The sequence below is a fragment of the Thamnophis sirtalis genome, unplaced genomic scaffold (assembly GCF_051295495.1).
Source record: "Thamnophis sirtalis isolate CommonGarterSnake01/CBP01778 unplaced genomic scaffold, rThaSir2_p1.2 scaffold_4, whole genome shotgun sequence".
NCBI lineage: Eukaryota > Metazoa > Chordata > Lepidosauria > Squamata > Natricidae > Thamnophis > Thamnophis sirtalis.
Window position 1 is genome coordinate 129,977,379 of NW_028261384.1, and position 14,513 is coordinate 129,991,891.

Below are 14,513 nucleotides of genomic sequence, written 5' to 3' on the forward strand. Positions count from 1 at the left end.
ACAATGCATTCTATTAATATCTGCCTGGCTATACAGATATGGCTGTAGGGAGAAAAATGATTTGTTTTTCATTAGAAGACCTTCAAAGTCCCTTCCAGCTCTCTTTATCTCTTAACTTCAGATAAAATCCATTATCTTAAAAGTTAGATATAGTTAGTCATCCTCAGTTTGGTGGTAACGAAGAGCTACTGTTCGATGTCTACAATGATCACATATTACAATGAATTGGTTATATTCAGAACATTAGTTTACTTTTTTTCCAAACTATGATGAGCATTTCCCCTCCCGGCACCTGTAAACTTAGTAGTCCTCTGCCAATTGTTCATAAATATTATCAGTCTGGAGATTTAATTATTGCTGCTATTATTTATCAGGTTTTCTTTCTTACAAATGAAATCATTTTTAAAAGCCCTCCTTCTTCTGAAGTCCTTGATCAGTACCTGTAAGTATCCAACTACTCTTCCTCCTCCTCAAACCACAACTTCATCTTCCCCCACATTGCCACCAAAAAGCTGCATTTTCTTTTCCTTTTATCCTTAAAGGTATTGGTTGCTAGTCAGTTGGAATGACCTGTTCCAATGACCGTATTTAGTCCTTTTTTAAAATTCTAGACCTATCCTAATACTGATGTTAAGATTGAGATGAATATTATTATTTTGAACATAAAATATTTGAATTTCAATCTCTCCAGGAAAGTTCCTTCATTCAACAAAATCCCTTGTTAAAAATTTAAAAAAGGTTGTCTAATCTAAATGTTGCAGAAACTCTCTGGTTAATCTTGAGCTTTTTTCTCATTCATTTCACATAGATATCAAACAGGAAACCCTCTAGTGCATATTTTAGGCTATCATAGACAAAGGGTGTGAAAAGAGAATTGGCTTCCTTCTCTCAGAAAACACAGATAAGACAGTGATAATATTGAAATCAGATAAGCGATGTAGAAAATTGATGGCAAAAATGTTTTGTCTGATGATGGACATGTATTTATTCCCAGCAAGTTTAAATTCAGTTACTGGTGATTGATCCATTGCCTCCTCTGGCAGTTGGTTATGATTCCACTACTATAAAATTAATTTTGAACTTTCCTCCTGTCACTGTGAGATTATGGGGGGTCATGTACTTATGTTTTAAGTAATATTGAGAATACTGCCTTCTAGAACCTTATTCACACTCTTCAATATATTTAAGGGTTTCTGTCAGCCTTTCCTTCTGTCCTCTTGGTTGAATATATTCACATCCTCTAGTATTTCCTGATGTTTTGTCTCTCAGCTCTTGCACCATTTTTGTTGCCCATCTCTGGACTCACTCAATCTAATGAATATATTTTCTTAAGAGAGGTCTCCAGAAGTGAACAAAGTATTTCAAATATAGTCTGACTAAATGCTACATTAGCTCAATGTTAAGTAGCCACAACTAGGTCCTACTTGATACAATCTAGGTCTATTTGTTAGTGACTAAATTGCAGGTGTCCAGAACAAACAATAAGCACTAATTTATTATATCTTTATGTATGTATACTTTATAAATTAAGCATATGTATCAATTAAAACAGCTGTCCAATTCTGAAAGAGAAATATATTGTCATCGTTTCCAACTCTCACTAAAGGTTCGTCACTCATAATTACCAGCACACTTTGGCTCTGGCATTTGCTGTAAAGGAGATCAATGAACTGTCTGGGATCTTACCCAACATTAGCCTTGGCTTCCATATTGCTACTGACTATACTGTGGAAAGTACAACTTATCATTTAGCAATGGAATTTATATCTACAAAGGATAAATTTATACCCAACTACAAATGCAATAACCAGACCAACACAGTAGTCATCATTGGAGGAGCCCGTAGTAACACCTGTCACAATATGGCAATCTCTCTGTGCAACTACAAATTTCCCCAGGTGAGAAAAAAATGGATCAATATGAGAAGTTCACCAGCTATTTATTACATTGAAAAGTTGGATAATTGAAAATAAATATTTGAGGCAAGATCATGATTAAGTTATAAGACATGAAGAATAGCTTGTCTCTTTTTGCTTCTTGTGCAACATTGCAGATGTCATGTAAAAACTAATTTTTAAGCATCCCATTTTGGTATCCCACTCAAACCAGATATTGGATTAAATAAACACAGATATTTTGCTTTTATTTTTATTATATTTTGGAAGAATCTTTTTATTCCTATGTTCATCTGAATTTTTCCATTTAGATCTCCTATGGATCCGCTCCATTGGTAAATACTGAAACAGCAACATTTGTCAAATGGATGTTCCCAGATGAAACCCATCAATTTAAAGTATTACTGCACTTGTTGTTGTATTTTGGATGGACCTGGGTTGGGTTAGTTTCTATGTATGAAAAAGATAGGGACAGGTTCATTCAAAAGAGACTTTCCATGTTTTCAGAGAGAGGAATCTGCTTTAACTTTATAGAATGTCTTCCCCCGATGATATATGGTAATGCAGCTGCTGGGTGGATTGAAGACACAGGTAAAATATTCAAGGTGATCATGGAAAGTACCGCCATTGCAGTTATCTTAAGTGCTGAAATTATAGGTTTGGTACCTTTGAGACTAATGATGAATTTTTTCAATGCTGATAATATTCCAAAAGAAAGACAGGCCAAGGTTTGGATCATGACAGCCCAGGTGGAATTCACATCCATTCTGATGCAAAGACAGTTCCACATTGATTTTCTTCATGGTGCTCTTTCCTTTGCAATTCACACAAAGGAACTGACTGGATTCCAACAATTTATGCAGAAGAGAAGCCCAAATTTTGACAAAGAAGATGGTTTCATTAGGGATTTCTGGAAAGATGCATTTGAATGTTCCTTCTCCAGTGATATTACACATTATAATGCTGAAAGGATCTGCACTGGAGAAGAGAAGCTGGAGACTCTTCCTAATTCTGTCTTTGACACCACCATGAATGGACATAGTTACAGTCTCTACAATGCAGTCTATGCTGTGGCACATGCTCTGAAGGCCATGCGCTCTGCCAAACTCAAAAGGGGACAAAAAATGAATCAGAGGAGATGGAAGCTCATCCTCCAATCAATTTGGCAGGTAATTTTTGTAATGAGAAATTTGGTGAAAATCAAGAATAACAACAGGAAATTGGGTTTTTGTTTGTTTTAACTATTATAATGCTTCGATACTTAGATAGTAGTTTTGAAATCTGTATGGAAGTACTTGATATTTCCATATGAAAGAAAATAAAAAATAAATATAAATATAATGTTATATGTAAAAACACTTAGAAATATGTAACATGTCAACTTTATTTAATGTCTAAATTGGCACAGACAGGATCTTATTCAGTCCATTATGTTTGAAAACTTTTAATGCAGAAACTTGAAAACTACTCTGGTTTTGAATACCATTTTTATTCCCCAACAGCTGACTTTTGGAGTTAGTAAGATTCAAAGGTCGCAAAGGTGCTTTTTCAAAATTCCTTTCAAAAGGAATCTCCTTAGACATTGATTTGAAGAGAATTATAATAATGGGAAAATAATAAGAAATCTTGTGAAAATAGGAATAGTATTACTTAAAGTTAAAGGTAAAACTGAAAGTTTACTTTATTGTCATTGCACCTTGTACAACAAAATTAAATGCCATCTTCGGTGTACATCATATATAAGAAAACTATTAAAACTAAAACTAAAATACACATCCTTCACATTCTACACAGTTTAGGTTTTAGGTTTTATTAGCATTTGTAGGCCGCCCTTTTCCCTGAGGGGACTCAGGGCGGCTCACAGAAAACCAGGGAGAGGGGAATACAACATTAAGACAACAACATATAATAAAATAATAAGCAACATCCATTCATCATTCGGGCGGGGTAGCGATTCTTATCCCCAGGCCTGACGGGCGAGCCAGTTCTTCAAGGCAGTGCGGAAGGCCTGGACGGTGGAGAGGGTACGAATCTCCACGGGGAGCTCGTTCCAAAGGGTCGGGGCTACTGCTGAGAAGGCCCTCCTCCTTGTGGTTGCCAGCCGACACTGGCTGGCCGATGGAATGCGGAGGAGGCCTAATCTATGGGATCTTATAGGTCGTAGGGAGGTAATTGGCAGAAGGCGGTCTCTCAAGTATCCAGATCCACTGCCATGTAGGGCTTTATGGGTGATTAATAGCACCTTGAAGCGCATCCGGAGATCGACAGGTAGCCAGCGCAGCTCGCGGAGGATAGGTGTTATGCGGGTGAATCGAGGTGCACCCGCAATCACTCGCGCGGCTGCGTTCTGCACTAGCTGAAGTCGCCGGATGCTCCTCAAGGGCAGCCCCATGTAGAGCACATTGCAGTATTCCAGCCTAGAGATCACAAGGGCCCGAGTGACTGTTGTGAGGGCCTCCCGGTTCAGGTAGGGTCGCAACTGGCGCACCAGGCGTACCTGGGCGAATGCCCCCCTGGTCACAGCCGTTAAATGGTGGTCGAATGACAGCTGTGGATCCAGGAGGACTCCCAAGTTGCAGACCCTCTCTGAGGGGTGTAGAATTTGACCCCCCAGCCTGAGTGTTGAATATTGGCCAAATCTTTGGGAGGGAAACACAACAGCCACTCGGTCTTTTCTGGGTTGAGCACAAGCTTGTTAACCCTCATCCAGTCCATAACGGCTTCAAGACCCCGGCCCATCACGTCAACCGCTTCATTGATTTGGCACGGGGCGGACAGATACAGTTGAGTATCGTCCGCATATTGATGGTATCTGATCCCGTGCCTGCGGATGATCTCTCCCAGCGGTTTCATGTAGATGTTAAATAGTAGGGGGGATAAGACCGAGCCCTGCGGCACCCCATAATTTAGGGGCCTTGGGGACGATCTCTCCCCACCCACTAACACCGACTGCGACCTGTCCGAGAGGTAGGAGGAGAACCACCGTAGCACGGTGCCTCCCACTCCCACCTCCCGCAGTCGTCGCAGAAGGATACCATGGTCGATGGTATCGAAAGCCGCTGAGAGGTCAAGGAGGACCAGGATGGAGGAATGTCCTTCATCTCTGGTTCTCCAAAGATCATCCATCAATGCGACCAAAGCGGTTTCTGTGCTGTAACCGGGTCTGAAGCCGGACTGGAAGGGGTCTAGATAGTTTGCTTCCTCCAAGGACCGTTGGAGCTGGAAGGCCACCACCTTCAGCTGGATCCAAGGATGGTTTCTTCAGGAGGGGTCTCACCACCGCCGCTTTCAGTGCGGCGGGGAAGTTCCCCTCCCGAAGGGAGGCGGTTACAACCGCCTGGATCCAGCCTCGTGTCACCTCACTGCAGTTAACCACCAGCCATGAGGGACACGGATCCAGAACACAGGTGGAGGAACTTACAGCTCTCATGGCCTTGTCCACATCCCCGGGGGTAACGTCCTGAAACTCAACCCAGAGCTGTTCTCCTTGATCCCCCTGTGCCTCGGCTGGAACTGCAGGTGTGGAGTCCAAGTCCGACCGAAACCGAGCAATTTTGTCCGCTAAGAATTGGGCATATTCTTCAGCTCTGCCCTGCAGGGGTTCCCCCGTCTCCCTTTTGTTCAGTAGGGAGCGGGTTATCCTGAACAGGGCGGCTGGGCGAGACTCAGCGGATGCGACCAGGGTGGCTATGTGCGATCTTTTTGCTGCCCTAAGTGCCCTAGTATATTCCCTGGTGCAGGTGGTTACCATTGCTCGGTTCGATTCGGACTTATCGGACCTCCAACGGTGCTCTAGGCATCTCCTCCGGCGCTTCATCTCCCGGAGCTCCTCGGTAAACCAAGGGGGTCTCCGGGATCCGCCGCCTCGGAGGAGCCGCAGTGGCGCAATCCGGTCGAGGGCCTCTGACGCTGCCAAGTGCCACGCAGCAGCCAGAGTCTCCACCGGACTGTGGGCGAAAGTGTCAGGAATAACCCCAAGCTCTGTCTGGAACCTTGATGGTTCCATAAGACGCCTGGGGCGGAACCACCTGGTCGGTTCCTCCTCCCTACAGTGGGGGTTTGGCCTCCGGAAGTCGAGCCTCAGCAGGCAATGGTCTGACCACGACAGGGGTATGATGTCGCTCCCCCTCAGACCAAGATCGCAAATCCACTGCTCCGAGAGAAATACAAGGTCAAGCATGTGTCCCGCTGAGTGGGTTGGGCCTCGAATTACTTGGGTCAAGCCCATGGCTGTCATGGAAGCCATGAACTCCTGCGCCCCATCAGAGTTTTCACCGAGCGATGGCAAGTTAAAGTCCCCCAGGACCATCAACCTAGGGAACTCAACTGCCAGCTCGGCTACCGACTCAAGGAGCGAGGGGAGGGCTGCTGCAACGCTGTTGGGAGGCAGGTACGTTAGCAGCAACCCCACTTGACCCTTGAGGTCCAACTTTAACAGCAAAGACTCACACCCGACAATCTCCGGAGCAGGGACCCTACGAGGAACTAACGACTCCCGGATAACGGCGGCCACACCTCCACCCCTTCCCTGGGCTCTCGGCTGATGCAGCACCTGAAATCCTTCTGGGCACAGCTCTACAAGGGGGACTCCTCCCTCTGGGCCCAGCCAGGTTTCAGTAATACATGCCAGGTCTGCCCTCTCGTCTAAAATTAAGTCCCGGACGAGAGGAGCTTTATGGACAACAGACCTGGCATTTAGCGACAACAGCCTGAGACCAGGGTCCTGACTACTTACGCCATCTGGTCTCGGAGTGGGACTCCCAGGGCCGGAAGGAGGGATCTCTGTAATGTAGCGAACCCTCCTTCCCCGGTAATGGCCTGCCCTGAAGTCCCCGCCGTATCTGCCCCTCCCTGTTACATCCTGTCCAGTTGAATTGGAAACCCCTGATATTGTTTTAATATTGCACTATACAGTAGAATTCAACATAATTACTGCTCTGGGATAGAAGATATTTTTCAGCCTATTTCTCCTTGTTTTTATTGTCCTGTACCATCTGGCAGATGGCAATAGTTGAAAAACAGGGTGCCCAAGGTGAGATGGATCCTTAAAAACTGTTTGAACTTTTTTAAAGGAATGGGAGCTATAAATCTTTTCCAAAGAGGGAGTGGGCAATCAATGATCCTCTGGGCAACGATGTTAACCCTCTGGAGCTCTGTCCTATCTGCCACTGTGTAATTGGCAAACTACACACAGGTGCAGTAAATAAAGATATTCCCTACAATGCAGCAACAGAAGGTCACCAGTAATTTTTAATTCAGTTGCTCTTTCCTGAGAAGTCTCAGGTAGTATAATTTCTGCTTGGTCCTTTTGACCAATGCTGCAATGTGAACACCCCAGATCAGGTCTTCTTTTATGATAACACCCAAAAACTTAAAACTGGCCACTTGCTCCACTTGGTCTCCATTGATAATCAAGGGCTGGATGTCAGATCTATTCCTTCTGTAGTCCACTATAAGCTCCTTGGTTTTATTGGTGTTAAGGACCAAATTATTGCCTGCACACCATGAAAGCAACCGGTCCACCACATCTCGATAGGCAGACTCATCCCACTACTGTATAATCTGCAGATTTAATAATAGTATTGCTTGCATGAGTGGGAATGCAGTCATGCACATAAAAACTATAGAGTAAGTAAGGTGACCAGATTTTCAGATTGGTAAAGAGGGATACGATTGACCGGGGGGGGGGGGGGAACTTGATTAAAAATTTTATATTTTGTCAAAAGGTCATAAAAGGTAATTACATGACCCCAGGACACTGAAACCATCATAAATACGAATCTGTTTTCAGACATCAAAATTTTGATCATGTGACCATGAGGATGCTGCAACAGTCGCTTAGTGTGAAAAATGGTCATCAGTCACTTTTGTCAATGGTTTATTTCAATTTATTTTGAATAGAATCTTTTTTAAAATAGTCTAAGACAATTTAAAAAAAGAATCCACACAGAATAAATTAAAATAAAACATTTCAAACTATTCCACACAGAATTAATTGAAGTAAAACTATTTTTAAAAATTCTATGCACAATACATTTCAAAGTATTGTGCATAGAATTCTTAAAAATGTAAGTCACAGTCATATATCCACAAGATTCTACAAATGGCTATAAATGTGGGTCAGTTATGGAGTGACTGCAGGGGAGACATGAGGCATCAGAACTTCGAACCAGATTGTACCTTTTGAGAGGGAGGGAGGAGTCTGTCATAACTTTTAACAGTCACTCAGTTACCAGGCATAAGTCGAGGTCTACCTAAGCAATCCTGCCTTCCAAATGCCAGGTAGCTCCATCAACAATCCTTTTCATCTTTTTGTAAGAAAAATATGATGGAAAAAGAAACAATAACTATTGTACATTTATTCCGAGGTGGCGCAGTGGTTAGGGTGCAGTACTGCAGGCCACTTCAGCTGACTGTTATCTGCAGTTCAGCGGTTCTAATCTCACCAGCTCAAGGTTGACTCAGCCTTCCATCCTTCCGAGGTGGGTGAAATGAGGACCCAGACTGTGGGGGCGATATGCTGACTCTGTAAACCGCTTAGAGAGGGCTGAAAGCCCTATGAAGCGGTATATAAGTCTAACTGCTATTGCTATTGCTATTCCAGGACATACACAAAGTCATAGGAATGGATCATGAATGAGAGCACATTTCCACCAATTAATCCAGAAAATAAAGCAGGAAGGATCCCACTATCCCACCACCTCCTCTTTCTCCCTCTCATTCTCTTTTGGGAGGGGGAAGGAGGAGAAAGGACAAAAAGGAGAAAGAGGGAGAAAGAGGAGGTAGTGGGATAGTGGGATTCTTGCTTCACCAAGCTCAGAAAGCAGGAAGGATTCCACTATCCCACCACCTCCTCTTTCTCCCTCTCGTTCTCTTTTGGGAGGGGGAAGGAGGAGAAAGGACAAAAAGGAGAAAGAGGGAGAAAGAGGAAGTAGTGGGATAGTGGGATTCTTGTTTCACCAAGCTCAGAAAGCAGGAAGGATCCCACTATCCCACCACCTCCTCTTTCTCCCTCTCATTCTCTTTTGGGGGGGAGGAGGAGAAAGGACAAAAAGGAGAAAGAGGGAGAAAGAGGAGGTGGTGGGATAGTGGGATCCTTGCTTCACCAAGCTCAGAAAGCAGGAAGGATCCCACTATCCCACCACCTCCTCTTTCTCCCTCTCATTCTCTTTTGGGGGGGAAGGAGGAGAAAGGACAAAAAGGAGAAAGAGACACAAATGGCTGCAGGGAGAGCGGTACTCAAGAGAAGCTGGCAAAAAAAAAAACTTCTGATGGCTGAGCCGCTTGGCCCGGGACCGAGCCTCCTCCTCGCCGCGCTGCTGCCACCGGAAAGCTGTCGCTCTCCCTGCAGAAAAACGTCACATGTTGGCACGCACAGTAGGGGATGGAGATTTGCCCCTCGTCGGGCCTATGAGCGAGCTGAGTGGAGAGAGGGAAACCACTGCCTTCTAAAGGCCACATCGGAAACGACACTTCAGAAAAATAAAAACTTTTTTTTTAATGGCGTCCTTTTTAAAATTGTTTTTCTTTCTTTTGGAAAATCGGGACTTTTTAAAAACTTGCCGGGAAATGGGACAAATTGTTATAAAGCATGATTGTCACGCTGAAATCGGGATGTCTGGTCACCTTAAGAGTAAGGGACTCAACAGCCCTGTCGTGTACCAGAATAAGGACAGAGGAGGTATGTTACCTAATCTGACCCTCTGAGACCTACCAGACAGGAAATCAGTAATCCAAATGCAGATTTAATTAAGTATAGGCACTAGTCTATGTGGAAGGATTGTGTTAAATGCAGAATTAAAATCTACAAAAAGCATCCTCACCTTGCCAGCCCTCCCTCCCCTGTTGTTGTTCCAAATGTCAGAACAGGGTGAAAAGTGATGGCTATAGCATCCTCTGCAGATCTATTTGTTCCGTATGCAAACTGGCGTTGATCAAATGTATACGGAAATCCAGAAGTGATGTGCCAACAGACCAGATTCTTAAAGCACTTTATGATGATAGAAGTGAGTGGCACTAGTCTGTAATCATTAAGGGAAATTCTATGGCAGTGGAACAATGGTGGAAGCCTTCAAGGAAGATGGAATGATGGAAAGCGATAAAGACTAATTGAAGATCCTGGTAAAGACTCCAGCCAACTGATCAGCACAGTCTCCAAGCACTAGGCCAGGGATACAGTCAGGACTGGCAGCCTTACTGGGGTCCACAGCCCTCAAAATGCTCATCTCCTACTGTTCCTCCCCAATGAGGTGGGGACTACAAGGGTATGGTAGCTGAATTTTATCTGTCTCTGATGTCTCTACATCAAGCAAATAAATGATTCAGCTCCTCTGCCAACGAAGCATCCCCATCAATAATAAGCAAATTCATCCCCCTCAAAGGAATAGCAAATTTGTCAATGAATCACATGTACAAAAATTTAAATTTAATTTGGGTTCCCCCCCCCCCCAAAAAAAGTAACATCTGAAACAGTTGAAACTTACAGTACCCATGTATGGCATTAAAAGCCAACTTGTCCTAGATGTCTCTGTCTCACTGAGTTATATCTTTCTTATACTTTATGCCACAAAACTTAAGTCACAATTTCTGAAATAGTCAAAGCAAAGTGATTTCTCACATCCATCCCTTTCTTGATTTTCTGCTCCAATGCTCATCTGATAATTTTTCATCTGACAATAGAAAATGCATTGAATAAAAGCATATTTCTTTTCCAAGTTGAAATTGTGTAGACTGAGGTGTAGACTGAGCTTATGTAGCATTAAGCCTAGGCCAAATTGAAAGAAACAAATTGAAATCTTCAAACCCACTTCTAACATTCCTGATATCTTTCCTGGTTTTCTCTCTCTATCTTTTTTTTTTGTCCACGTCCTTTAGCTCCACCATTTTTTGCAACAAGTCTCCTTTAACAACAGTGCTGGAGAACAGGTTTCTTTTAGCCCCAACGGGGAATTAGAAACTGGATTTGATATTTTCAGTTGGGCCACATTTCCAAACAAATCCTTTCTGAAAGTCCAAATTGGAAAGACCGACCCCCTGGCTCCCCCAGAAAAGCTATTCACCATTTCTGACAAGGAAGCTGTTTGGCCTCTCATATTTAACCAGGTATGCCTTTTCAAAGACCATAGTAGATTTGATTTGACACACACACACAAACACACACACACACACACATACACACACACACAGAGAGAGAGAGAGAGAGAGAGAGAGAGAGAGAGAGAGAGAGGGAGGGAGGGAGGGAGGGAGCTCAAGAAAGGCATACTCAGAGGGATACAGAGTTAAATATTTTCCAACATTGTTCCAAATTGCTCTTTAGAATACAATTATTAGGAATGATCAATTGATTCATGTAATATGTATGAAATGGGAAGCAATTGAAGATTCAGTCCTGAATTTACACCTGGAAAATGCAACAGCAATGTTTGGATTATATATGATGAATGTATATGTATAATTGACGAAAAGAACAATCCACCAAAAATAAATTATTTCTGTGGAATTCTGATTTATTTACGGACAGGCATTACCTCTTTCCATCTGTAACAAGAAGTGTCCTCTTGGCCATAGCAAGATAAAAATAGAAGGAAAATTATCCTGTTGCTATGACTGTAAAATATGTCCAGAAGGGAAGATAGCTGACAAATTGGGTAAGCAAATGATTATATTAAATATATTAATGATATAATAAATACAAATTGGGGCTTATTTTTAATAAATAAATATTTTAATAAATATTATGGGATTGAAAATCTTGAGCTTCACATCATATTAATGTGAAGTAATGAACATTTGAATTATTTTCATACTTCATAATTTTGCATTGGTAATTTTTTGCATAGTTTTAACTTGCTTTTACTTCCTATTCTATCCATATGATTGATTGATCTAGAGGTGGGCTTTGGGGGGGTTTGCATGGGTTCATGCAATCCTCTAGCTAGGATTCTGCCCAGTTCAGCGAACTCCCAAATGCCACCCCTGGCCATGGCCACCCTGCCCCTCCCTCCCAGGAATCTCCACGTAGTCCATTCATCATGCCAGGTAAGTGCAGGGCCCACAGGGAGGCTCAGGCAGGGGGAAAAATGGGCCTTCCGGAGGTTCCAGAAGTCCAGAAATGTGCCTGTTTCCAGCCTCCAGGGGGCCTCTGGAGCCCAGGGGAAGCAGTTTTTGCCCTCCCTGGGCTCAAGAAAAGCCCCCAGAGCTTGGGGAGGGTAACACATACACACACAAACACAAACACACACACACACACCCTGTGTGCTGCAGGAGGCTGACAAGGCTATGCCCACCATGGAAAACCTACCCAGCAATGGAGCAGTGAACCTGTTGCTGAAATTTTTGAAGCCCACCCTTGTATTGATTGATTGATTCTGAAGTGTATATGGCTGCTTATCATATATAATGCCCCAAGTGGCTTACCAGAGTCTTTAGAAACACAAATGATTATAATAATAATAATAAAAACCACCCTTGCCTCCAGTTAATAGACAAATTGGGCTCCTGACTCAATCTCCATTCCAGCCTAATTCTTTAAGGGAACAATAAGAGTTTCAAAGCCTGCTGCAAGGATAAAAGGGTAGAGAACATTCATAATCCAGATGGAAGAGGGTTAGAAAAGGTTGGATGCTATAGACCAGATACAACTCTAAACTCCCTGATGTCAACATTTAACACAAATGATCTGGAACATCCCTATATAGCAGACTTATCGAGAAAGACAGATACCATTGAGAAAATGTGATCGCCACTATTATTTGATCCAGTGATATCTAGGGATTGAATGGTGATAACCAAAAACTTGAATTGCATAGAGTAAGCAACTTGGAGCCAGTATAGCTCATGTAGAAATAATAAAGCTAGGTGAAATAATTGCAGGTCCATAGCATTGCAGACCAGTTATGCTTTTTGAAATGGTCTTCGAGGGCAGCACCATATAAAAGGCATTCCAGTTATCAAACTGGGATCTTATTAAGTCTATTCTGTAAAATTGGAGCACACTGAAAATGAAATGAAGATCCTTCAAAACAATAATGCTTCTATGAATGTTTTCTTTTTCAGATTTAGATGACTGTTTCCCATGTCCAGAGGATCAATATCCAAACAAGGGTCAAAAAAACTGCCTTCAAAAAGCTATAACGTATTTAACTTTCCAAGAGCCATTGGGGATTTCTTTGGCAGTGATTGCAGTCTCCTTTTCTGTCATCTCAGCTGTGGTGCTTGGGATATTCATGAAGTATCAGGACACACCTATTGTTAAAGCCAATAATAGGAACCTCACTTATAGCCTTCTTGCTGCTCTCCTGCTCTCTTTCCTTTGCAGTTTGCTCTTCATTGGGCAACCTGACAAAGTGAAATGTCTCTTGAGACAAACTGCTTTTGGAGTCACCTTCTCTGTAGCCCTTTCTTGTATATTGGGGAAAACAATCATAGTGGTCCTTGCTTTCATGGCTACCAAGCCCGGATCTAAAATGAGAAAATGGGTGGGAAATAGGTTGGCTATCTTTATTGTCCTATCTTGCTCCCTGACACAATTCTGCATTTGTGTGGTGTGGCTCACAATTTCTGCTCCCTTCCCAGATTCTGACATGCATTCCCTGGCTGAAGAAATTGTTTTTCAATGTAACGAAGGTTCAACCACTATGTTTTATACAGTGCTTGGCTTTCTGGGGTTCTTGACTGTTGTCAGTTTCATTGTAGCCTTCCTAGCCAGGAATTTGCCTGACAGCTTTAATGAAGCCAAATTTATCATCTTCAGCATGTTGGTCTTTTGCAGTGTCTGGGTGTCATTTGTTCCCACCTATTTGAGTGCCAAGGGAAAATACATGGTGGCTGTGGAGATCTTCTCCATTTTGGCTTCAGCAACTGGATTACTGGGGTGCATATTTTCCCCCAAATGCTATATCATTATTCTGAGACCTAATCTGAATAAGAAGGAGCAACTAATGAAAAAATGAAAGTGATTTTAACGCCATACTCTTTGAATGTAATCACATTGGATACTTTCAGCATATAGTCATCCCCTCCGTAATTTGAGGTTCTGCCTTCTTCCTTCCATCACCATCAATAGGACATATAAAGCAATCGTTCTCTGAAGTTCATTTCAGAACCTAGAAATTTTTCCTTAATCTTTTCCTTGAAATGTTAGATAATGATAGCCCTAATCAGTATAGTAGGCAAAAGCTAATAAAGAAGAAGATATGGTTTTGATCAGCATAATATTTTTAAAAAGTCCAGATTCCAGAAAGAAATACAGAGAATGGCCACAAAGATGACTAGGGGACTGACGGCTAAAACAAGGCAATGAAGTCTCGCTCGGGCAGCCAGTTAACTCCATAGGTACGAATCTCTTTAGATCAAGTTTATTATCAGGCACTCTTAATAGCAAAACTTACTGTTCTGTGTTAAGATACTTCTGACTTCTTTAAACTGGTTCCATCACGTGGTGTAAAAACACATTAATAGTCTCTAACCAATGCTGTGATGCAAAGCTGCTGTCTGGTAGAGAAAGAGAGTGACCAGTAATAAATCACTTTTCCTAGGCAGAGTACCCTGCTGCCCAATCAGGGAACACAGATGTGGTCACATGTTATGGAACTACATTTCCCACAAGGCAGTTCTGCC

General features: G+C 42.7%; 1 protein-coding gene across 1 annotated transcript; it reads left to right on the top strand.

Annotated features, from left to right (window-relative positions):
• The first annotated feature begins 12,934 nt into the window (after window positions 1-12,934).
• On the top strand, window positions 12,935-13,846 carry LOC148046571 (vomeronasal type-2 receptor 26-like). Its single transcript, XM_087714851.1, has one exon. It carries the CDS (start codon window positions 12,935-12,937, stop codon window positions 13,844-13,846), a length of 912 nt encoding a protein of 303 aa, XP_087570977.1.
• Window positions 13,847-14,513: the final 667 nt, after the last annotated feature.

Coding starts and splice junctions, on each gene's coding strand:
- LOC148046571 (XM_087714851.1), top strand. CDS start 12,935: ATGTTTTCTTTTTCAGATTTAGATGACTGTTTCCCATGTCCAGAGGAT.